Source organism: Podarcis erhardii (genome assembly GCF_964252035.2).
Source record: "Podarcis erhardii genome assembly, chromosome: 1".
In the NCBI taxonomy this organism is placed as follows: Eukaryota; Metazoa; Chordata; class Lepidosauria; order Squamata; family Lacertidae; genus Podarcis; species Podarcis erhardii.
Window position 1 is genome coordinate 85,312,259 of NC_138497.1, and position 24,118 is coordinate 85,336,376.

A 24,118-nucleotide genomic window follows, 5' to 3' on the forward strand; every position below is an offset into this window, starting at 1 on the left:
GATAAAAACAAACTATTGCTCTCTCAGCCTTATTGAAGTGACATGTGCACTGGATTGGATCTTTTTCCCCAACCCAGTGAAATCGGATTCAGTCATGACAAATTTTGATTTATATATCTGAGCCTGCAATACAATTATTGTATTTACAAGTACATTGTAACAGACCACTTCATTACAAACCCAGTGCCTGAAATTCATCAGAATGCTGTCTCTAGCTGCAATCCTGTCTCAACCAAGCTATCTGGCTGTGCATGCTTCTTAGAGACTCTCTTGGGCAGCTGCTGCGCTGTTTTCCTGGCATTCTTCCCGTCTCTTCTCAGAGGCCGAGACGGGCTGGTGGTAACCAGAGCTCTTGTGGCAGCTGAGCTGCTCAGATTTCCCGCTGGCTAAAGTGCATATAGAAGAACAGGGCTGGAATAAACCAGAAGGTCAACTCTCCAACCTCCCACACCAAGGCACAATCCCTCCACCCTTCAGCCTCCCATAGAGCTTGGCAATTCTTTGTTCGGATCAGTGAATGCTCCGGCACCATTTCTGCTGGGATTCCGAGGGCTAATTCACACTTTAAAAGTGCCGGATTCTCAATGGCAGAATACACATGCAACTTTGGGTTCTGGGAAAGGATCAGGTACCATTTCTGTGTTCAGGGCATGGAAATCCAGCCTCTAAAATGCACACAATCTGCTTGCAATTAAGACTTCATCATATTTTTATGTTGCTGTTTAAACTAGAATTGTGTGTGTGAGAGAAAGAGAGAGAGAGATCGTTCAAAAGGTGACCTCTTTTGAAGCCAGACTGGACAGCTCCCAGCTGCAGGGAAAATTAAAGGTGTGGTTTTAGAGCAGGGCGTATCCAAATAATGCCCCCCTCCTTTTTTTATGTTCTGAAAGTGCTGTGGTTTCCTAGAGCTAATAACTAGCCCAACCTATGAGCACTTGTAGAACTGAAATTATTCAGTCTCTTTCCCAGCTGACAGATACAAGAGTGGCTTCTGTGGCCTCGTAGCTTTCAATCATCTATCTGCTAAGGTGGCAAGGAAATGAGTCTTAATAATGGAAAGGTCTGCACCCGAAAGTCTTCTGGTCCTGCAGTCCAGCTTGATGTCCAGAGCCCTCCATAGTCACTGTGTGATGAGAGGGCTCCTTCCTACTTTACCTCCACTTCTCCCTGTGTGTCTTAATTCCGTGTGGTTCGATTCTGCAAGTATTGTCATGGTATGGGAACGTGGTGACCTCTGTACAAAGACAAGGTCTTTTGTGCTGTCCGACACATATACGTTTAGAAATAGATTTGCCCAGCGTAGCCACTAATTTTGGTACCAGCTAAAATAGCAGTTCCCAACATGCTGGTGAATCTCAAGCGTAAGCGTGTGACACGGGTGGGAATAGCTTTTTCCTTCTCTAGTGCAGTTGTTGCCCCAACTGTTAGGGGAGGGTTCTGCATGTGCTGCTTCCCTACAGCAGCAGAGTATGAGGAAAGGGTTTCCCCCCACCCCTCTGCACTACAGTGCATGTACAAAGAAAGTAGGGTTGCATATGCTGTCCCCATTCAGCCTCTCTGTGTTAGGCTGACTGTACAGATTCTACAAATGCTGAACATACACACAGCTCCCTCCCTGCAACTATCGGGAATCCTGAGGTTCCACGTGATCAGTTTGGGAGACTGAGAGTAGGGACTGCTCTTTGGAAGGCTCAGTGGCTAGAGCATCTGCTTTGCATGATCCCTGAACCCACGTTGAATCCCCAGCATCTTCAGGTAGGGCTGGGAATGTCCCCTGTCTGAATCCTAAAGAGCTATTGACAGTCAGTGTTGTGACAATTTTGAGTTAGATGTAACAGTGGCCTGGCTTGGTATAAAGCTACTTACTTCCTGTGTTCCATCTGAAAATGCCCAACGTCTAGAGGTAAAGTGAGGGCTGCATGCCTCTCGCAGTGCTGCTGACGAAGGAAGTGGAAAAGGGCAAAGTTTCCCTAAGGCCACATTCACACCAAACATTTAAAGCACTATGATGCCACTTTAAATAGTCATGGCTTGCTTCCCCCAAAGAATTCTTGGAGGTGTCATTTGCTAAGGCCCGAGGGCATGGCCAAACTTGGCCCTCCAGCTGTTTTGGGACTACAGTTCCCATCGTCCCTGACCACTGGTCCTGTTAGCTAGGAATGATGGGAGTTGTAATCCCAAAACAACTGGAGGGCCAAGTTTGGCCATGCCTAGCTAAGGGTGCTGAGGGTTGCTAGGATGTCCCACTCCCCTCCCAGAGTTACAATTCCCAGAGTGGTTAAACTATAGATCCCTCTTCACAGGGAACTCTGGCATTGTAGCTCTGGGAGGGGAATGGGTTCTCCTCTCAAAACCCATAACAAACTACAGCTCCCAGAATTCTTTTGGGGAAGCCACTTCTGATTAACATGGCATCAAAATGCTTCAAATGTATGGTGTGAATGCGGCCTAAGAGAATTAAGAACTCTGCATCCCTTTAAATTAGATTAGGTATGAGGGACAGTGGATATGCCTCAGGTTACTGCTGCCCGAGGTGAGACATTTCTGAAGGATGGAGCAGCTGCGTTACTGCAAGGCACTTCAGTGGAGGTGAAGTGGCTTATAGTGCTGCTGTGTGAGGGAAGGTTTTTTCCTCTTTGCCTCCCCGCTGCCAGAGTATGAGAATTTGGTTACAAAACTGGAGGATTTTGAAACTCTGTCTTAATGGACCAAAACTGATAATCTGACAGCTCAGTTCCAGGTATGGCTGGCTTAGAAGATAAGAAGTGCTTCTCCCCACCCCCAGTGCTGTGGGTTAACACACACATAATATCCATAATATCTCAGTAAGGGAGTGTGTGATGGTGAAGAGTTTCTCTTAGTTTACTTTTACTTTGCATGATGAATATCTTTTCTGTGGGTCAAAGGAAATGCCTCACCCTTCCATCTGTTGCCGTGGAACTGGAGGTAAACAAAAGGGTGTGGGTTTAGTTTCAGATAGCCAATGCATAAAATGAGAAACCAAAACAAAGAAGCATATATATATCCACACAGAGGCAATAACCTTCAACTTTGTAAAGTAATGCATTTATAGTTGAAGCTTTTGTCTTATCTAAGTATATCTTCTATATTTTGGGCATGCTCCCCTCCTCAACTTTGGATTGAATACCGCATTACTCACTAGTTTCAGACGGGGGGGGGGGGACGGACCCCATAAAGATTAAAATGCATTAAAGATTTAAAAGATTAAAATTGGGTTGTGTTCCAAAGAGAGTGACCAGAATGGTGAAGACTGGTGGAGAAGGCTGGGTGTATTTTGCCTGGAGAAGATTAAGGGGAGACATGATAGCAGTTTTCAAATACCTTGAGGGCTGTCACACAGAAGATGGAGTAGACATGTTCTCTGTTGCTCCAGAGGGTGGAAATTGCAAGGAAGCAGATTTCAGCTAAGCATTAGGAGACGTGTCCTGATGCAGTAAAAGCTGTTGGGACAGTGGAGCAGACTTGTCTTAGGAGATGGTGGACTCTTTCTTCACTGGAGGTATTTAAGCAGAGGCCGGACAGCCATCGGCCAGACTCTGCAGTGGGGTGCACTAGAAGTCCTCCAAGTTCCCTGCCAAGTCTGTGGTTCTAGAGTAGACTGGACAACCTCTGTGGCCCTCCAGAGGGTTGCTGGGACTTCAAATCCCATCACTCCCAGTCTGCATTGCTAACAGAGGTGATGGGCGTTGTACTTCAGCAACATCTGGAGAGCCACTGGTTCCCCCATGCCTATTCTAGAGGGTAAAATTTGACTTGTCACCTCGGTAAGCCCTAAAAGCACTGGCATTATGAACAGACCAGTTTTGCTAATGTGATATAAATGGAGCATTAGTGCCACTGGCTACTGTTGGGGAGGAAATGTAGAAGAGGTGCTAATGATGTCACAACAGATGATTCCATTTCCTTTCCCCTGTTCAATCTCTCTCCATTCATAGGTGACTTATGGGGAAGCGTGACAGAGTAACACTTTCCAGAGAGCCAGAATAAGATATACTCCCGCTTAGTTGGCTCCAAGGCAGTTGTTGCGGCAGATAATCAGGGTGTTGACTGCACTGAGAGCATGTAAGGCGCCAAGTCTCCCAGCTGCTGCTGATTACTCTGACGCGACTGTCGCGCAGGCTGCCGCATTTTGGCAACCCCTCCCAGAACCTTTAGTAGGGGAGAGATTTTTGCCACCCTGGTCCAGCTCAGGGCATGTTTCTCTGCTGTGTGAGTCTTATCTTGCACACACTCATGGGCTGGGTTTGCCCTCTGCCTTCTCCTCCCCAGGTAACATGCTGCTCTGCCTGTCGCCAGCCTGGCTCTCAAAGGCACCATCAGAATCCCACCCGGGAGAGTCGTCCTTGCTGGTCTTCAAGGCTGTGACCTTTGAACTCGGTGGCCGCACAACCCTGGAAGAGTTTGCGCCCCCGCGCCGTGTCACCTACTTCACTGGCTGCTTTGGGCCCTGCAAGGTGCAGGGCCAGTCGGCAGCAGAACTGGCCCGAGACCTCGACTGCCCCACAGGGGGCTCAGGAGAGCTAGCTCGCCTGCTGGAGGACAAGCTCCTGACCCGCCAGCTGATGGACCAGCAGGCATGCGTGGCTGTGCCCCCCACCCTGGCCTTCACCTTCAAGCGCCCGCTGCCTCTACGAAGTGTGACAGAGGAGCAGCGTGTCCGCATGGTGGAGCTGAGCGGCCGTGAGGGGCAGGACAACCTGCTGCAGGAGGAAATAGCAGCCTTCCTGCAGAGTGGCGCCATGGAGTCCTATAGCCAGGTGAGGAGCCCTGAACCTGAGATGGAAAACTACAAACAGGAGGTTTGGAAAGGTGTGTTATTATATGGCAAGAGCAGTGCACTTCCTGTATCCGAGACAGGGGTTGCCAACTGATGGCCCTCCCATCAGCCCCAACTAGCATGGCCAGTGGTCAGGGTGGGTGCAGCTTACAGTAAAGCATGTGGAGGGCCTCAGGTTCCTCACTCCTGGAGTTTGAGCCAAGATAATCCTCTGAGCCTGTGTTGTCTCTATTGTGCTTCCTATAGGTGGTGGTAAAACCATCAGGCTGGCGCTGGAACGGAGCCCAAGCTGTGTCATTCCATGCTAAGTCAGAACAGGGATGTGTCCTTCAAGCTGTCCTCACGCTGCTGGAGACCCTGGAAGAGGAAGAGAGCATTTTGCTGGAGGCCTTCATTCCCACTGCTCATGTGGTCCGGCCTGGCCCTCCTGACACGAACGGCTCCCCATGTAAGGGATATATTTTCATCCCTTCTCACTGAGGTCGGTCCACATAATGAACTGTCCTCCAAATTAGCACCCACAATTATGATAGTTTACTCCATAAGTGAGTCTCTCCCATTGACTGCTTCATGTCATCTCTTGCCCACTCAAGAGCATTTGAAAGAGTTGCCTCGCACCAGCTATTTCCTGACAGGATCTAAGTGGGCAAAAGATGGCATGGGCAGATTGGGGAAGCTACCATATTGGAATCTGATAATCCTTCAGGAGCATGTTGCATTGCTGATTTTACTCCAGACTTTGGGCCTCTTCTGATGACCTGTTTACTGAACATTCATCCCAAATTGCTTGCGCAAAGCTTATGCAGAGGTTTGATTACATCTGGTCTTTATTGACAAGTGTTCTGAGTTGTTTATGGGGTGGTTATACATCAAGGGCAATTTGTCCTGCATTCATCCCCGATTGGCATTTGGGGTATTTACACGTCTTTCCACCGGTCATTTGTTTATCCCGCACTGTCACTTTCCAAACCACAGAAAGTATTTCTTTTAAAAGTGCCTTTGTTGTGCTAAGCCAATAGAGCCCTTTGGTACCTTGTAAACGTGCAAGGCTAAAGTTCCAGCATGCACTTGAATCCCTCCTGCAAAATGATGACACTCTGGAGGCACCCCTTCTTCTTTTCACTCCCCTCCACATGCCCCACTCCTATCAATTTGCCTCTCTGATATATTCTATCTTCCTCTCCCTCCCTCTCCTACATCTCCGATTCCAGGCAATTCATCTCCACAGCCCAATCTAGCAGTCCGAATATGTGCTGTTGTCTGCAGATCCCGAAAAGACCAGCCTCTACTGAGCAAGGTAACCAAAGCCCAGAGCTCCACTACAGATTGGGGGAAGAAATCCCAAGGAATCCTCACTGGCAGAAAAATTGTAGCCCTATACTGTAGTCCGTTCCTCTTACCTGTTTTCAGGGGAACAAATTGTTGGTTGAGGGCAAGGAAATAAGTGGCTCTGCCCAGTTTTAAACTGTTTTGTGAGGAAGACACACAAACACTGATTGGTATTGGTAGATTTGGGTGATCTTTTGACTCCAAAATAATGTCTTGTTTGGAACCAGGCTAGCTTATTTTATCAACTGTCCCACTCACAGTCTCTAACCTTCACCTGGAAAGACTCCAGAAATCATAGATCACGGCACAAAATCCCACAGACACCTTGCATGCACACAACCATAACCCACTGTATGAACAGAAGAAAGTAGAGAAATTCCAATTTGGACTGTTGGTATGGAGATGCTAAGACAAACTGGAGGAACAGATGCTTGAATGACAGCAGCCCAGAGAGACTGCATGCATTTTTTTGGTTCTCTTTCAGGTGGTGTGTGGTGTGGGCCGGGCAGATAAGCCCCTGAAGCACCAGGCCACAGTGCCCCAGACTTTGGAGAGCAGCCTACGTCAGTGGGGACTAAAGGATGAGGCCCAGATTGCAGCCATTCATGCCCAGATAAAGCAGAAGGCTGAAGCAGCCATGAAGGCCTTCATGGACATGGAAACTGGCCTGTCAGTTGAGCAACGAGGTGGTCGCCGAGCACAAACCGACATCATTGGTGAGTTGCCCTGTCAAGTCATTACGGAGGCTGCTTCTAAGACACTATGGGGCCCTGCACTTTCGATGCCCAGAATAGCATGAGGCTATCAGCATTCCTCAAGCCCAGGCTCCATCAGCTGTGGGGCAGCAGTGCAAAGCAGCTGCACTTAGCTATGCACCAGCAAGCAAAACTCAATTTTAATCAGCTATGGGGAAGTCCTTGCCAAGCCCTTGTGTTCAGAAATCCTTGCACTGGCAGAATGATTGGCAAAGTGTGGTGCTGAATTCCTCCTTTTGAACCAGTGGCAGGTTGGGACCCTGAAATCCCACAACCCCAGAGATGCATACATCTTTTTGTCCCGGCCTCTGATGTGGACATGAAACTGTCTTAAGTAATGATTCCCCAATATCTTCAGTGTATGTTTCTGGCATTGCAAGAACCAATCCCTCAAGTTTCTGCAGCACAGTGATGGAACCTGAGTTGCTATTGTGGAAACTTCTGCTGTAATGCCTTTTGTGAACTCTTTGCCTCAGTAAAATTCTTGAGCAACAGGTTCCTATGGCAATCATTCTTCCTAAAACCAAACAAAAAAATGACAAACCCAGTTGCCGCCCCTTAGTTATGTTTTGATCTCATTGACCAGCTTATCAGAAACCATTAATTCTCATTTAGATTTATTTCCCACTGTATGACATGTACTGTACTAAACTTTTTCATCCTCTCTCACTCACTGCCTAATGGCAGTGGCCTGCAGATGTACAAAAGCTGCATGCACACTCTTCTCCCCTTGCTTATTTTATTTATTGATTTCTCACCCCTTGACCATTCTGACTGGGGCTAATGGGAGTTGGAGTCTAACAACATCTGGAGGACCACAGGTTCCCCATACTTGGATTAATCCATTGTTCTTAGTGCACCTTTGAGGTTTCTTCTCTTTCATTCCTTTTCTGTCTTTATGACACATTTGGCCCAATAGTTCATTTCGATGAGAGGTGTTCCCCATTGGCCCAATGTCTAATCCTCCAGCCTTTACGGAATGAGGGGCTGGTCCAGCTGCTCCTAGCAATAGGGTTGTTTCCAGCTGCCAACCTCTAAGGCAAGAGAGCCAGGAGCAGCTGCAAATTTGGCCTGACAGCAGGAGCGGCACAACTTCTCAGTGTGTGCAGCAGTACAGTGGTACCTCGGGTTAAGTACTTAATTCGTTCCAGAGGTCCGTACTTAACCTGAAACTGTTCTTAACCTGAGGCACCACTTTAGCTAATGGGGCCTCCTGCTGCTGCCGCGCCGCCGGAGCACAATTTCTGTCCCCCCCCCCTTTTTTAAATATTTTTTATTAACAGGCCAATCACATCACATTATCCAAATCACATTAGTTCCAAATTATACAGCCAAATTTTAAATTTTGTTGGGGGTACCCATACATCAAGTTCCGCACGAGTCCAAAACTCCGGACAAGTCCAAGCATCACTTATATTACTGCTTTAATTAGACAGTTCTATCCAGTTCTATCTGGATAGTCCTTTATTACTTTCTTTCTCTTCTTGTTGTTATTGTATATTCCTTTCTTTGCGATCTCTGATGATTTTCACAAGCAGATTGAAAACAGGCGTCTCTGTGTGAGTTTTGTACTCCTCAAAGATCATATCGCTCAGGAACAGCCTCTGTTCAACACTTCCATAAACAAAATTAATCTTCGGTCTGTCCTTTATTTTTCTCAGGCTTGCCAAATAAATCAAATGAGTGAGTCAGGGGGCTCTGTCAGGTCAAGTTTGCGTTCCAACATTCCTTCTCTTTCGAACAATCCTGATTCTCCTCCCCCTGTCCTTCTTTCTCCGGCAAGCCTGTCTTGGCGAGTCGCCATTTTTAAACTGCGTCATAAAAATTTTCCTCTTTCTCACTGTTCAATCCTCTAACCTGTTATAATCCATCCCACACAGTTCTTGGATTCCTGCTTGTGTTTAATAAAAACGCAACGCTCTTATTTCTATCTGGGGTGAAGGGTTATTAATATCATATCGTGCAAAGAGAAAAAAAGAGTTTTTTCCTCCACCCCCCCCCCTTGTTCCATACATACAGTCTCCTAGTGGTGATTCATCAGAAGATTTACTTATCCATCCGTCACTCCCGGTCACAGAGATCCATTAATCAGCAGTCTTATCCTCGAGCATTACTTGATGTATGTGCTTCAGCTTCATTTCCAATCATTTGTTTCCAATTATAATTCCGAGCTGAAGCAACCAGCACGTGCTAATTGGAATCAGCGTCAGGAAGATCTGACTCCACCGAGGGCTCGTGCCAAGTGTTCAGCACCCCCATCTCACGGATCTGGGGGTGCACTGTGAACACCGCTGGCAAGGCAGCGCCCCCCCATCTCCTGGGGGGGGGAAGAAGACTGCATACTTCCCATAGCAGCCCCTTAATTACCTCGTATGGGTCAGAGAGATGTTATTGTCGGCCATCTTCCAACGCGCCACCTGGTGGCCCCCCTCTGTTCTCATCCTGAAGCAAAGTTCTTAACCTGAAGCACTATTTCTGGGTTAGCGGAGTCTGTAACCTGAAGCGTATGTAACCTGAAGCGTATGTAACCCAAGGTACCACTGTAGTGAAAAGTGCAAATTCCACATTAGGAATTAAAAATAAAATAAATTTTTGGAGGCTAATTCTGTCATGTTGCCCTGTAAAAAGCACCATGTTCAGAAAGCAGGGTGGGATGCTCAGTTATCAGATCCTAGTGGTGACAGAAGAGTACTGCTGCCTTGATGGTTTCCTGTGGGGAGGTGTGTGGTTGGCAATCCATGTGAAATGGGATGCTGGATGAGGTGGACCTTTTGAGCAGATCCTACCAGGGCTGCTCATACGTATAATGAAGGAGCTCTTACTTCAGTGGGGTTATTTGTTCCATCAACTCACCCTTGGGATTCGGCTAATGGTTGAGCTGGCCAGAAGTTCAGTGATCTTCAGCCACATGTTCTTGATCGACAGGGCCTCCTTTGCTTCTCCTTTCTCCAGGTGTGGATTTTCTCCTAAGCTCAGACGAACAGGTGCTGCAGCTGGTGGCCCTGGAGATGAACTCGCAGCTGTGCCTAGAGACCTGCTCCGTCTTCGAGTCCATGGGCCGGGTGGTGGGGGCTCCAGCGGGCGAGGCAGCACGCCCCCTGGTGGAGACGATGATGCGTCGCGCGCAGTGCCACCTGATGGAGGGCAAACACGTGTTGGTCATTGGGGCCGGCGGAGTCAGCAAAAAGTTCGTCTGGGAGGCAGCCAGGGACTACGGGCTAAAAGTAAGATGCGGAAACCGGAGCCATGCAGCCCCCCACAGGCTGCAGGATGGACTAACTAGAGCAGCACCCCCCTAAAGCCCCCGTCCATATAATATAAACTTTATGGGTGCCATCTAAGCACAGAGAGGGGAGAAAGGCACAGTCCCCCTGCCAATCAAAAGGGCTCACCATTGTGCTATGCATTTACGCCAGTGGAGCTGGCCGGCTTGCTGCATTGCTGCTCCCCGGTCATGCTATTCTTGAGGCTGGCCATCTTATCAGGATTACTTCGAGCAGGGCATCGAACAGCACAGTCTGGAACCAAGTTTTAAGTTGGACGAGTCACTGGGGATGGAAGTGAGTTCTTGAGGATTTCAGGCGTAGCCAGGTCTGCTTCTTTCTTAATCACATCTTGCCTCCATTTAAAAATGGTAGGAAGCAAACATGAGGCATGACTGCTGTGCGGGTTCTGGATCCCCAAGATCCCAGTCTGCCAAGCAGCACTTGCTTCCTTGTTCCTGGCCTTCTATAGCAGCCAGGAGGCTTCAGAGGCTGAAGTTTCTTCTGTCACTGCTTCTCCACCACAGTGTGCAGCTGTTTAAAGTCACAGGCTAAAGGAAATGGGATGGAAGCCTTACAGCTGAGGCAGCAGGGATACATAAAAAGAGCTTTTTCAATGAAATACCCCTGCTTTGCCTCTCCCATCCCTTGTATCATTATTTATTAGACTTATTAGTCACTTGTTAACTAAAGGTCTCCAAGTGACTTTCATTCTTACCTTCCTAAACATTGTAGTTTTGTGGCTTCTCCAAACTCAGAAGAGAAACCCTGTTCCGTTCTGTGTGCTGGGACATAACTGTGCTGGTTATTGTCTGCTTTGGAGGACATGGGTGTACAGTGCAGTTTCAAGAATGAACTGGGTTATCCTGTTTCCAGGACCTCTAGATTACCTTTGGAGCCACAAAGGGGGTCCCCTCTGAATAGGCGGGAGACTGACAAGCAGAATAGATATGGGGATAGCATGTGTGGGGAGGGGTGGTGGTAATGTTGTAATGAAATGAAAACTAAATTGGTAGGAGGAGACAGATGGTGGTTTAGCCAGCAGCAACTAGTCCCATTTTTCTTTCAAAAGCCCAAGTGCCTTGATGCCAGTTTATTCCTCTGAGGGCTGAATTTGCCCCTGTTGGAGTCTTGCTGCCATTTTGCAGTTCAGACTCTGAACAAAACATGTTGACCAGAGACTATGTCAACAGCTACGGTCTTCACAATGGGACAGTCTGTATGCTTTACTCTCCTGGAAAATGGCTGTGCTCCGGAGTTACTTTAAAGTGGTGGTGGTGGGGAGCCTGCTTGGATGTCCCCATGTCTCTGGAGTTGCTATATGTCCCTGCTAAAATCATCAGCAGTGAAACTGTTAAGGCTGCCTTTCCCATCCACTTGGCTTATTTTTTGTTTAGTTATTTACTTAAGCTATGTATATTAAGTGGTGTAACATAAGACTTAAAGGCACACAGTGGATATGCTTATGGCTCAGAAAGCCCAATGAGCTGAATGGAGGCACCTCCCTGATGCAAACTGAATCCAGTTTAAGGAGGCACAGTGGACACGCAGAGCAAAAGAGTGACTCCCTTTTGCACACACACCCATGCAACCACCTGGCTCAGCTTTTTGTTTCCACCCTCTTGCCAGCCATGGTCCTTCCCCAGCACCACTTCCTACTACACCTAGAGGACAATGTCTCCTCATTCTAAATTCTCTTGTTGCTGAAGCAGGCATGTAGAGAATGATCAGATCCTGTCTCCCTCCCCTGCCACCAAACCTGTGGGTTCTAATGGAAGCTGTCCCACCAAGAGCACAAATGGGATGCCTGCAAGATGGGGAGTTGCTGCCCATAGATTGGAGCCTACTTCCCAGGGGGCTGTTGTGTCGTGCCTGGTCCCAAGGAGCTGTCCTTCTCTGGTACTGTCAGTAGTGATGCATCTCTGATTTTTCTCCCATCTTCTCTGCATCTCTGCCCTTCTGTGTCTGCCCTTCCTTCTTCCCCATCCCTGCTCCCACTCCTACCTCTCTCCTACCCCACTCTCTCTCTCTCTCTTCCCATCTCCACCCCACCCCCCTCTTTCTTTCTCGCTCTCTTTCTGATCTTTCCCATCCCCAGATCCACCTGGTGGAGTCCGACCCCAACCACTTTGCCTCCCAGCTGGTGCAGACCTTCATCCACTATGACACCACAGACCACAAGAGGGATGAAGAGCATGCCCAGAGGCTGCTGGGGCTTGTGCAGGAGCGGGGCTTGCATCTGGACGGCTGCCTCTCCTACTGGGACGACTGCATGGTCCTGACGGCACTGGTGTGCGAAGGGCTGGGCCTGCGCTGCAGCTCCCCGACAGCCATGCGCGTGGCCAAGCAGAAGAGCCGCACTCACCTGCACTTGCTGCGCCGTCGCAAAGAGGGGGCTCGCTGGCCCTCGGCAGCGCTCTATGCCGTGCCCTGCTGCCACCTAGAGAGCCACACGGATGTGGAGCGGGCTGCGAGCCACATCAGCTTCCCTGGGGTCATGAAGCTAGAGTACGGGGCCGGGGCTGTGGGGGTCAAGCTGGTGGAGGATGCACAGCAGTGCCACCTGCACTTTGACAAGATCTCCAGGGACCTGCAGGATGATTCAGACCACCCGGGCATCGGGCTGGGCTGGGGCAATGCCATGCTATTGATGGAGTACGTCTCCGGCACTGAGCACGACGTGGATCTGGTGATGTACGAAGGGCGGATGCTGGGGGCTTTTGTCTCTGACAACGGGCCCACCCGGGTGCCCAACTTCACCGAAACGGCAGCCTGCATGCCCACCTGTCTGCCCCCTGACCGTGAGGCGCAGCTCATCCGCGCTGCCTACCAGTGCTGCTTAGGCTGCGGCCTCACCGATGGCGTGTTCAACGTGGAGCTGAAGCTGACCGCGTCCGGCCCCAAGCTCATCGAGATCAACCCCCGCATGGGTGGCTTCTACCTCCGCGACTGGATTCAGGAGATCTACGGCGTGGACATCATGCTGGCCTCCGTCATGGTGGCCTGCGGGGTGGTCCCCCTCCTGCCTGCTCGCTCTCGCCCCCGCATGCACCTGGTGGGAGTGATGTGCTTGGTGTCGCAGCACCTGCAAGCCCTCAAGTCCACGGCCAGCCTGGAGACGCTCCAGGCCCTGCATGAGCGTGGCGTCATCCGCCTCAACCTGCTCGATGATGAGCTCGTGTCCAGCGAGTACGAGGAGCCCTACTGCAATGTGGCTTGTGCCAGCTCTAGCCGCCGCGAGGCCTGCCTCAAGCTGCTCGGCATCTGCCAGGTGCTGGGCATCGACTCCCCACACTACCCTGTGGCCCACTTCCTCTCGCATTTCAAATAGCCTTGGAGATATGGCTCCCTCCGTCTGGAGCTGAGCCTGGGCCTGCTCCGGAGAGGGAGCCTTGCCTGCCCCTGCTCCTAAATTAGCCTTCCCCTGCTCCCAACTCACCACTGTGGTTTGCATTATTACACAAATGCCCTATTTCCTACAGTCTTTCTCAAGTGGCTGCTGTCTCCCTCAGGAAGGAGCGTGGCACCATCTGGTGCCATCTCTGGTAAGTGCCACACACACACACCATTCAAACCCTTGAATGGGCTCACATCCTCCTTTTGTGGGGGGGTCCTATTCAATGCAGAGTCCCACCCTTCTTGAAGTCATCTCCTCTTCCTTTATTTGCAGCTCTGCTTAATTCCCCAACTACAACCTTGGGTCCTACATTGTTCCTCCCCACCACCATACACAGAGGCAAGATCTCGCCTCTTCACTTTCCCTTTCTTCCACTGGGGGAAAAGTTGTTGGCTCATGGCCAGGCATCCCCTGGAGAGACCCTACCTCATGCTTCCAAAATCAGTGGAAAGAGGGCTGGGGTCAAAAAATTCTTACAGTCCCCACCAGCCACAATACTTCAGTGATCCTGCAGAGCAAAATAGTGCAAATCTGACTCTGAGCATTCTCCCCCCCCCTCGCCCCAAATATTGAACCCCTGTATGCAAACGTCATCTACTTACGGGAAAGTCCCGCAAACTCCTCTGCCAACCTACTGTAACAAAAGGACCATATGCAAGCCTGCAATAACAGATGTTTACAGAGCAGTAGAATGTAAGACATTAACAAGCTAGTTCCACTGACTCAGCACTTGCAAACCCCCGCAGTAACATCCTAGCGCCGCGTGATCCTTTTAGGAGCTAATGAGCATGCACAATACTGTGCTCATAAAATGACCATAGAAATAACAGGAGGGCAAACAGTGATGCAGTGGCAATCTCTGACATGCATGCTTAGGTGCTAGGAGAAGCCACCAACCAAGTTTTCAGTGCTTGCAAGAGAAACTGCTGTAACAATCTCCCTGCAGTGTCCCAAGAGAGACCCTACAGTAGGATATCACTGTGACAGCGCTTCCAAGCACCCACCAGTAACACATTAGCATATGAGAATCTCCAGTGAAAAACAGCACCAGCACTCCTGACTTACCTTAAAATAATAAGCCTTCCGACGGAAGCCCCTTCCAATGCCCCTGAAGACCCTACACTACTAAGAAACCATAGTGCCAGCATTCCTGAGTGTTTCTGCAATAACAAGCCACAACCTTGCCACCACTCTGAATTATGGTGAAGTAGTAATGCTTTGTGCATAGTCCTAGCATCCCCAAATAAGTGACGTTACCAATATAGTACCAGCATCCTTAAAAATGCCTATAACCAGCATAAAGGAAAAAGAAGCAAAAGCGGTTTTGACTGGCATGGTGGAAGAGCATCTCTTGTCTGTTTAGCACGCTAGTGGAAAACTCTGGCCCTCCAGAAGCGGTTGGATTACGACTTCTGTCAGCCCCAACCAGACATGGCCAATGATCAGAGATGATGGGAGCTGCAGTCCAACAGCATCTAGAGGGTCCATCAACCTACCACACTTGTTTAATAGCTCATGGGTTTCCTGCAGCTTCTGAAAGAGCAGTTGCAGGATGGAGCACCTGAAGGGCCTGGGATGACATTCCAGAGCCTGTGAGGCTTAAAATGACAGGCATATTGATCCCGTTGGGGGAGAGGGGAGGCAGGAACTGAGAGATTCAGGGTGCCCATGATTGGGTGACTAACAGCAGGACCATTAGTTAAGTGTGCCCTCCTAACATGGGTTGGTGACCCTGCCTTCCTGCCTGCCTATCCTTCCCAACACTTCTGTAACCAGGCAGGCATAATAGTTCCTCCCCCACAATAAAATGCCGTGTAAAAACATCCAGACTGCAGAGGTGTTATTTGCACCTGCCCTAGAGCTCAATACCCAATTGCTTACTGGCTGGTGAAAGAAAACCTGGCAGAGAATGAAGACCCGCTGAGAAGCAAGTGGACTTTGGAGGAGTTTGCTGGATGGATAAGTCTCTTCACAGCCACCATCCCCCTCACCTCATGGACCTGTTCACTTCAGGGAGGCTTCCAGATGCTTCTATAAGAAGCTGCTCCCAAAGGGGATGGGGGGTGGAAATAGCGTTCCAGAGTTTGGCTGTTCATCTTATGTGAAGAACAAAGACTGGCTTCATTCAGCACCCAGACCAGATGTTCTTTTCTGCACTGTTGCAAGGGTGTTCTCTCCTCTGACCTAGGGTGTTTAGAGCAGTTGAACCAGAATTTATCCCCTTCCCTGATTCCTGAAAGGAAAGAGCAGCTCTCCCTTTGTCTTAAGCACTTTGCAGGTTTAGGCAGAGCTACTCAGTTGAACTGTTCTCTTTAACCAAAATGACTGAGAGGAGGGGTTTGACATTCTCCAATAAGGAGGGTGAGGTAGGTGTAGTTCTCATTCTCTTATCTTGGTTCTGCTTTAACCAACCCCTCACCTACAATGACCTGTGAAAAATAGTCTTCTCTGCTGCTTTGGAATGAATCCTGATACTTTTCAGGCCTTGCCATCGGAACCAAAGCTTCATTTGCTGGATCTACCCCACACATTTCCTGCCTTCTCTTCACAAAACAATCTTTGTACTTAACTAAGACCAGCGAGCTAGTGAATTCTAGATACAAAACGTACCATGAAGAAACCTAATTACGTGACCGGAATGCAGTAGTCGTATTGAAGAGAGGGAAAGAGAAATGGGGAAAAAGCTCTGGCAAACTTTCTCAATTTGCCTTAACTTCTGCTCATGAAGTAATTCCATAATGTCATGGAATTTGTAATGCTTTGGCAGTGATGTAGCGTGAGAAAAGTGCATCAGCAGGAAAGTGCTGGAGGGTAAAAAGTCCAAAGCTGTAAAATGAAATGGGGTAAGGGGTGCTGTTGGCAGAGGGACAGAGCAGTGGAGAAAGGGAGAGGAAGTAACTGCCAAGCCACTTCTGTTCAGCCATGGAGAATGCACAAGTCCCAGGCATTTGACATTCTGTAGCCTTAACCATTCTACCAGGGATACTGGGAGAGCTCAGAACTCAGAGAGCCCTGTCTTTTGACATCTAATCCATGCTAGTTCTTCCCTCAAAATAAGTGCCAAGGGAAGAAAAACTGGGGGGGGGGTGGAGAATGTCAAGAGCACATAAAAATATTTTATTGGGCCAGTGCTTTTGTGTCCTCTTGGTTACCAAACACATCAGTGTGCTTTGTAAACGGCTCTGAATAAGCAGCATGCTGTCAGGCCAGTTAAATCTTGCAGGTTTTTGTGCTGCCTTGAAATGCACTCCCCACTTTTTATCCTCTCTTCCGTTTGAGCCTTCTATTCTAGTTTTTCAACAGGAGTGCCAGCATGAAGGTCATTTGCTGACCACGTGGGTAGAAACAATGTTCACAATCTTGTGTGTCCTTCAGCATGTGTAACCCTATACCATACAGGGCTTTAGCGGCAGAATACGGAGGGCTGATCAAGCTGCATGTTAACCTACATAGATGAAGAATAAGAGGAAACTTACATCGGTCTTTATTAGTTAGGTAACATTTTAATGTATCCCCATGAGATGATTACCCGTGTTTGATAAATCCACGCTTCCATTGGCCTGTGAGCTGGGAGCCTACCAAACGTCTCAGATCACAATGTAACTTCTATAAATCTCTGGTGAATACCTAGTCTTCCTGCAGAACACTAAGAAGATCACGATGGGTGGCTGGCCAGTGCTCCACCTCTAAAGCTGGTAATTGAAGGGGCCAGGAGCCACCTCTCTAAAGGCAGGATTTGGCACAGGAGTCTGTAGTTGCTGACTTCTATAAAGTCATATGGCAATAGATGGACTGAGATACCACCAGAATGTTTAGAACTGGACAACATATCTCGAGTGCCAAACCAGAAAATGATTTTTATTAAGAAAAGAAGACAACAGCCACAGTGTCTCTATATTAATAAGTCTCAATGCCATAGTGAAGTACACAACAGAGGGCTTCTAGCATAGTGGAGGAGGTTCTCTACCAATGGTGCGGAGAACCTATCTTTGTAGAAAGATAGCCCACCCAACCTTACATCTAGAACTTATGGGGTCTCGGGTTTCTGCATGTCAGTTGCCCTCATGCTGCTAACCAATTAACTGCAGAATTGAAAACAACACATGCTAGTTAAAGAAACCACAGCTTGCTAAAGAGTAAGCAGTTAAACCAGTAAGTCTTACAGCTTTTTTAAAAGCAGAAAGGCCCTTCTCTTAGAAGCTGATGTTTGGACTTCATAAAGTGAAGATACAAGGGGTATTATTTATACCCCACCCATCTGGCTGGGTTTCCCCAGCCACTCTGGGCAGCTTACAGTGCATATAAAAGCATAGTAAAACAGCAAACATTAACAACTTCCTGATACAGGGCTGCCTTCAGATGTATTCCAGAAGTTATGTAGTTCTTTGTCTCCTTGACGTCTGATGGGAGGGCGCCACTGCCAAGATGGCCTTCTGCCTGGTTCCCTGTAACTTCTCAAAGTGTGGGAGCCGCTAGAAGACCCTCAGAGGAGGACTTTGGTGTCCAGACTGAGCAATGGGGGTGGAGATGCTCCTTCAGGTATACTGAACCAAGGCTCTTTATTGGATTGATGCAGGGAGAGATGGCTCCAAAGGCATGCCAAGTCTCAGGCCCTGAGGTGCTTTAAAGGTAAGTCCTATGAATTGGCCCTGGAAGCTAACAGAATGACAGTGCAGAGGCCACAAGACTAACTGAATATGCTAATGCCTCCCAGAGTCCATCAGGAGATGAGCAAGAACGTATTCCTGCAGCTTCTTGATGATCTTAAATGGAAACACCACAGGCCACATTGTAGTAGTCAAGCTATAAAAGCATGCATAAATGTAGGGGAGTACCTCCAAAAAGCAGTCTATGTAACAGTCACCATTGGTAAAAGTTTCCTCTGGCTACCACCAATACTTCCTTATCCAGGAGTTGGATCCAGAACTATACCTAGATTACAAATGTATTCAAATTGGATATCTCCACCACATCCATCATGGACACACTAATCATGTCCATAGCCTAGGTTTACCCCACCAGCAATATCTCGTCTGGATCCCTTTGGCTTTGCCCCTCTAGTTCACTCCTTCACAACCTCCAGACTGGTTGCGTCAGCCTGTCCTGTCTGTTTAGCTAGTGATAGAGAATTCCAAGGCTGTCCCAGTGCCTTCCTTCATAGATGATGTAGACATTAAGCGGCATTAATAAGAAAAAGTCTTCTGGAACACCCCATGCCAAAGAGCATCACAAACCTCAACTCGTTGAGGGTGGGAAAACAAAAAAGGAAAAATACTGAAAAGCCAGCTCCAAAAAGCTAGCTGTTCTTCCCATCTGATCCAAAATATCAAAAGCCACTGAGAAGGCTAACAAGAACAACGGGGTAATAAAGAGGACTCTTGGAGGGTTGCTAAAACTACTACGGAAAAACCCAACAGTAAAGAGTCAAGGAAATAAGTTTCATCTAGAAATGTTTAGCTCAGAAGACAGGAGATGAGGGAATGGACTTGATTGCTTTCATAAGGGGCTAAAAAATGCCATAAAGAAGATTGAGTAAAGTAGTACAAGAAACACACAAAATAGATTACTTCTTCATAGCACACATATTTGAAAACTACTGAATTTGCTGCTAGGAAATGTACTGATCGCTGACTTGCATGGCTTTAAAAGGGGTGTGCACAAATTAATGGAGGATAAGTCTCTCCATGGCTTCTAGCTACAATGGCTGTGTTACTTATAGTAGAGGTAGTATGTCTACTAGATGCTGTGGAATACAAGTGGGGAGAGTGCTTTTCTGCTCTAATGTACTATTTGTGGGCATCCGTCAGCCATCCACTTGGCCACTGTGAGAACAGGATGCTAGGCTAGATGAGTTTTTGGCCTGATCCAGCTGGACCCCCCACGTTTGTGGGGGCCCATCTATACCTACAAGTCTTAACATCTTTGAAAACTCCCAACATCACAGTGCAGCTGTAATCAATGTACTGGTGATAACTGCTGAAGTACATGGGAGATTGTTTTTGGAATTTATAGACTGCTGGAAGTAATAGAATGTCATTCCCGCCTCCCACTTGCCGATCATGTAAAGTTTACATATTTTCCCTCCTTTCTGATTAGGTAAAGATTTTCCAAAAGCGGCAACAGGCATCAGAATTGATATGGCTGGTGGAATTCCTGCTGCTTATGCTTTACACATGCACCCATGTGGAAGTTATCTTTCTGCAATACAATTCCACACGGTGTGTGAATTTCGCAACCACGTGGTCAGGGCAGATTATGTGGGGCCTTCCCCTGCAATCAGCAAACCACCCAAACTATCTGACTCACCCTCATATTTGCATTGGTTAATAAAATTGTAGAGTTGGAATGTTTCCCAAGGGTCATCTAGTCCAATTCCCCTGCGATGCAGGAATCTCAGCTTGTAGGTCCAAGCCACGTGACATTGCATCAGAGAACAGTGGCTTCCATGTGGAATTCAACCAATGTTATGGATGCCTCTTAAATCTATTAGCATCTGTGAAAGCAGGTGACAACCAATCTCATCATGTTACACTTCATTTGATGTCATGTTACAGTAAAAAAATATGTCTGATTCTAGTTCATCACCAATGGAGGCTTTGAGCTGCATATATGGGCTACCAGAAAGCAGCTACAGTAGTTCCTAATTCCACTTCTCTAGCACAGTAATTAACTCTTCTCCACAGCAATATGTCAAAATCAAACCTTCTAAGCTTACTTGATCTCTAGAGGTGGACAGACCCATTAAAGTCCAGTCTGTCCCAGTACAGTGGTACCTCGGGTTACAGATGCTTCAGGTTGCAGACTCCACTAACCCAGAAATAGTACCTCGGGTTAAAAACTTTGCTTCAGGATGAGAACAGAAATTGTGTGGCGGCGGCGCAGCAGCAGTGGGAGGCCCCCATTAGCTAAAGTGGTGCTCCAGCTTAAGAACAGTTTCAGGTTAAGAACAGACCTCCGGAACAAATTAAGTTCTTAACCCGAGGTACCACTGTACTACATGGGGATGGGTCTAAGTCCAACCTGTCCTGTTCCCATGCAGATTTTAAAGTGTTTGCACATTGGTAGCCATGTTTCTGCTGTATAATTCACTCTGAGAGAGAGAGTGGCAAGAAGCCCTGCTAACCACTCCAGGCTGTGGATGGCTGGAAGACTTCCCTGGGTCTTAAAAAAAATGGGAACAGAGGAAGAACTGTAGCACTCAGACCATCTCATAAAGGAATCCACTGTAAAGTGGACTCATGATTCTATCCAAATCTTGATTTTCCCAGATGAGATCCAGTAGCTCCAATTTGGAATCTGAATTCTGTGGATTCCTCCCTGCTAAGAGCTTTCAACTGCACGTCTCTAGTTACACACCCACACACCCAACTAATAAACTCCACATAGCGCTTAGTTGCAATCTCCTAATCCACAGGCACCATTTTAATGCAAACACCAAATTTATCCACTGTTTTTGCAATAGTAGCTTCCAGCTTAAAGTTTTATATACTCGGGAGCTGTTTAGAGCTAAGAGCTACTGCAGTAATAATCCTGTCTGTGTACACTCTACATGCTTTGTTTTTTGGAATCATAACCATTGTGGATTAAACCAAAATAGTGGTTTGAAGCCCTACAAAGCCAATGCAAATCGCAGAAAGGCAAGTAGTACATGAAGGATCTTTTAAAGACGAATAACAAGGTTGTGTAACAGAAGGTAGATGTGCTTCCAGGGTATGGTCTGAAAGGAATATGATACAAAACCTTGTCAAACCTAAGTTGGTTTGGGTCTAGTCAGTACTTTGATGCAGTGTTTGAAACTCCCATTGTTCTAGGCACATTTTGCAACAGGGAATTTCATTAGTGCAAAGGTTCTGAGCTCTGGGTGCAGTTCTGCGCATAAGATTTCAGATTAAAACTGCAGAGTGGAAGGAAAGGAGGACCTTTTTGCCTCCCCACTTCCAGCTACTCTCTGAAGACTGGAGAAGAGACCCTCTTAAGAATATTAGGGGGGTGGGCAGGGGAAGGACTAGACCATGTGAAAAATAAATGTAATATTTTAACTGCAGTTCGTTCATTTTCAGCTTTGTATTCTTGTTATAAAAAAAGCTCGCCTAGACATTCCGTTTTTGTGCCCATAACCTAGGTTTAAGGTGCCATTTAGCTCCTAGCTTTCATATTTCAGTTTCTAACACTGCTTTGATGGGAGATTGGACAAGAACCCCATGTACATTACACCTTGAACTCTGGGATGGAAGAAAGGTGGGGGTACAAACATAATATACGTTAAAAAAAATTAATTTAGAATTAGTCATGTTACTAACTCAAACATCGGCACATCCCAAATAAGCCATTACTCCTACTCCACAGTGGTCTAATTAGGAAGCCCATATCAGCACAAGTGTTTTTGAAAACTGAAGAATAGATTGCTCTAGATTTCTATCCTAGGAGATTTAATTTACTGCCTTTTTCTAAAAACAAACCAACTCAAGAATGTGTTAAGCGCACTCTTGTGTTAAGGCTGCAATCTTAAGCATATTTACAATGCAATAGTTTCCACTGAACTCAGATGTATTTGGGTATGTCTAAGGCTGGTAGTTCCTAGCACTACACAACCATTGCCCTACTATTGTAAGCTGCATGTGCAATTTTGTACGCTTGCAATTTTCAGATTTCAGGAGTGCAGCTCTCTTTGTCAGTATACATTTTCACTATCTTCCCATTCTGGTGAGCTTGACATGGTCTTGTGTGTGGAGACAGCAAATTAGAAGTGTTTGATAGCAAATTAGAAGATGAGGTGGGAAAGAAACAGTACTAAAATGCTGCTTAATGGGAGGGGGGACCCCTGGATTTTGTTTTTAAAAATTGTGTTAAAATGCTTTTTCATTTTGGTGCTGTGAAATTAAATTATTGTGTAAAAAAATAAGCATGCTGATTAAATGCTGCCACTGGGAAAGGCAATGACAAATGTATGTCCAACCAGATGTGTGGTAATAGATTCACAACCACACTTTTTTTTTAAAAAAAAGGTGGAATATTAGGTCCAAGGCAATCTATGAGTTGCATTCAACAAAGCACGGGGGTTTACTTTAAGATTCTTGTCCCACTGAACAAGCAGCCGGTACACTGTTCTCCCCTGAACTTTTTGTAGCTGAAAGAACATGAAAGATAGAAGAAGAAAGTAAGAATTAACAGAGAGAGAGAGTAGGGAATAAAAAACAACAGAGAAGAAAGGAAACCTAGGAAATCTTGGGAAATGAAAAAAAGAGTGATGGAGCAAGAAAAATAGAGGTGAATATGAATGATGGAAGAATAAGGGGACCCCTCCCATTATTTTGGGGAAGAGATTACAGTGGTACCTTGGTTTACAACCATAACCCATTCTGGAGGTCCAGTTGTATACCAATACAGGTTGTAACCCAAGGTGTGCTTTCGCCAATTGCCCCCCCCCAAAAAAAGGGATTGTAATTTTTAAAAATGGATTGTAATCCTAAAAAAGGGACACACACTTCCGGGTTTGACGTGGTTGTAATCCAAAATGGTTGCAAACCAAGGTACTACTGTAGCTCACATTCTTAACATATAGTTGGGTTCTGAGACTCCCTTGTCACAGAAAGCAAAACTATGGATCTGACCCCCCCCCCCCCGTAAGTTATAATTTTTGTGGCTAAAAGTTTTCCTGTTATAAATTGTTATCCCTGTAAAATATGTTGAAGATTATGTTTCTGTCTTTACCATTATGATATAGTAAGGGTTAACAGAGATCTTCACAAAATGGTTGCTCAAAACTAAATGTTTGTTGCCTCTAACACACATATTATTTACAACACTGTCTGGAATAAGCTCCAGGATGCAAATGAATTAATATCAAAAGTACCTCTTGGCCTACCTTGTTCAGTCTGCAAAGCCTAGCAATCTGTTGGGCCTTGCAGAGGGCAGCCTCCTCTCAACCTTGGAGTCTCTCTGAGATGTTGCCTTCTACAGAACAGAACTTTCCAGGAGTCTGGTCCTGTGATATGAGTCTTCTTTTCAACATTTAGTTCTCCAGGTCAGGAGCAAAGCTCCAGGAATCTGTTATAGTTGAGGAAAGCAAACCAGAGGGTTGGAGAAGGAAGGTCAAGGAGCCAGCACAAAGAGCTGAAAGGAAAGTTGGGGGCCTGTCCTGTGATTTGTTGAAAAGGCGAGAACTAAATGTGTTTCAGAGGCCTAAGATTTACTGAAGAGCTGAAGCAGGAAGGAGTCACTTCAAAGCCTGAGCAGAACTCAGCTATGGCTGCTGGAGACTGCTTTAGGGCCACAGGTACCTGAACACTAAACTGCACCACTTTGCCTTTGTAAAGAGTTTATTGCTGGCTAGGACAAGCATAAAGTCTCGGGGTGAAATTCTAACATGCACCCCTACCTGTCCGAATAAAAGTTTGATCGTTTGATTTTCTTGTTTGTATTAGCCCTTAACCCGGAACATTATTTTGCACACCACATATCTCTCTAGCTCGATAAAGCCCCATGGGAACATTGGATGAACTGTTGTTCCAAGGACTAGGGCCTTGATCCAGTTCTCTGCACAGGCAGCTCGTATGTTACAACTGATGGGCCTGGA

The 24,118-nt window shown here is 47.0% G+C and overlaps 1 protein-coding gene and 1 long non-coding RNA gene across 2 annotated transcripts in view; one reads left to right on the plus strand and one right to left on the minus strand.

Annotated features, from left to right (window-relative positions):
* Positions 1 to 15,365, plus strand: part of CARNS1 (carnosine synthase 1) — a 33,088-nt gene extending 17,723 nt beyond the window's left edge. The window contains exons 5-10 of the mRNA XM_081838255.1: positions 4,291 to 4,778; positions 5,045 to 5,246; positions 6,010 to 6,095; positions 6,612 to 6,843; positions 9,835 to 10,106; positions 12,244 to 15,365. Coding sequence (XP_081694381.1) covers positions 4,291 to 4,778; positions 5,045 to 5,246; positions 6,010 to 6,095; positions 6,612 to 6,843; positions 9,835 to 10,106; positions 12,244 to 13,476 — 2,513 coding nt within the window. The 3' untranslated portion in view covers positions 13,477 to 15,365. The remainder of the gene's footprint in view (positions 1 to 4,290; positions 4,779 to 5,044; positions 5,247 to 6,009; positions 6,096 to 6,611; positions 6,844 to 9,834; positions 10,107 to 12,243) is intronic.
* Positions 13,341 to 23,982, minus strand: LOC309328586. The gene is made up of 3 exons (XR_014150831.1): positions 23,408 to 23,982; positions 13,537 to 17,373; positions 13,341 to 13,477 (listed from the first exon to the last, which is right to left on the minus strand). It is a non-coding gene; the product is annotated as an uncharacterized lncRNA (long non-coding RNA).
* Positions 23,983 to 24,118: the final 136 nt, after the last annotated feature.